At 67.1% G+C, this 1344-nt stretch overlaps 1 protein-coding gene across 1 annotated transcript; it reads right to left on the minus strand.

Annotated features, from left to right (window-relative positions):
* Window positions 1-215: 215 nt before the first annotated feature.
* Window positions 216-827, minus strand: EMIHUDRAFT_122644 (hypothetical protein; the record flags this gene model as incomplete). The annotated part of the gene is made up of 1 exon (XM_005787974.1): window positions 216-827. A coding segment is annotated over one exon (612 nt), but the record flags the coding sequence as incomplete, so codon positions are not given.
* Window positions 828-1344: the final 517 nt, after the last annotated feature.

The raw sequence follows: 1344 nt of genomic DNA on the forward strand, positions 1-1344 counted from the left end.
AGGGGTGAGGGAGGTGGCGGCGGCGGAGGAGGGGGCGGGGAAGGCCGGAAAAGGGCGGCTGGGGGAGGGCGGGGGCGGGGGCGGCCCCGGGGGCAGGGAGGGGTAGAGGGTGGTGGGAGGAGAGTGGGGGGCGGCGAGGGCGCCCGGGCGGAGATGGAGAGGCGGGGAGGGCGGCGGAGCACAGACGGTGTGGGAGAGAGCGGAGAGTCGCACACCTTTGTGCCCGTCTCGTCGGCCTCGCTCTTCGAGTGGGCCGTGGCGGTCTTGAGGCTCGTCTCGCTGCTCGTGGAGCCCGAGGCCTCGATCGGATCCTCAGAGACGCAGAGCTCGGCGAGCGGCAACGGCTCCGCGCACCACACAGGGGCGGCGCCGCCGCCGCACGTGACACCGATGGAGTTGACGGTGGAGTCGGCGAGCGAGACGTCGCCATTCTTGACCGCGCCGGCAGCCTCGCCAAAGGAGGCGAGCTCGGCGTCGGCCGCGGCGCCGATGGGCTTTAGGGTGGTCGGGGCGGCGGCGCGCGAGGCGGCGCCGCTGAACTTGGAGAGGTTGAACGGGATGGAGAAGGTTGGATGGAAGGTGGCGACGTCCGGACGGGCACCGAACAGCGCCCCCCCACCCCCGAGGACGTCTTGGTGGAGCAGGAGCTCCGCGGCCTTGTTGGGTTTGCGCGAGGCAGACGCCGCGAGGGCGAGCGTCGGCGCGTCGGTCTCGAGCTTGATGCTGAAGTCGGTGCGGTTGCGCGTGTCGGTGAGTGCCCCCCCGCGCCGCGGACGGGGGCGAGACGCGGCGTTTGAGGGCGTCGCGAGAAGAGCGAGGGCGAGCATGGCGGCGTGCAGATGTAGGCGGATGCACCCCGGATGCACCCCCGTCCCGAAAAGAATTCTTAAGATACAAGCCTCTCTCACAGCACACTGGCACGACAAGGGCGCAGACTGGCGCGGACTGGCAAGAAAACCCGTCCGGGGTTTCGCATGTAGCGTGCCGTCCTCCCAACATCCCTCCTTTGGCTCTGTTTTCTCTCTTTCTTTGCATGGCCATGGGCATCGTTTACAACAAACAAACATGTCCCACCATGCAGAGCGCATCTCTCTCTCTGTTGTGCGAGGCGTGAACCGCGCCATTCGCTCTCACCTGGCAACCCTGTCTGCACGTCTCGCGCGCGCGTGAACAGGGCTCCAGGCCCCAAATGACGTGTGAGTGTTAGAGTCGCTCGCTATAGATAGAAATCCCCCTCGCTCTGTATAGGCTAGTTCTGATGCACATCGCGCTTTTGGGGTGTGCAATGCAGACCGTCTGGTTGGGAGGGTACTCGCTCGCTGCCAGAGCTTGAGCCCGGGAGCT

Source organism: Emiliania huxleyi, assembly GCF_000372725.1.
Source record: "Emiliania huxleyi CCMP1516 chromosome Unknown EMIHUscaffold_1394, whole genome shotgun sequence".
NCBI lineage: Eukaryota > Haptophyta > Isochrysidales > Noelaerhabdaceae > Emiliania > Emiliania huxleyi.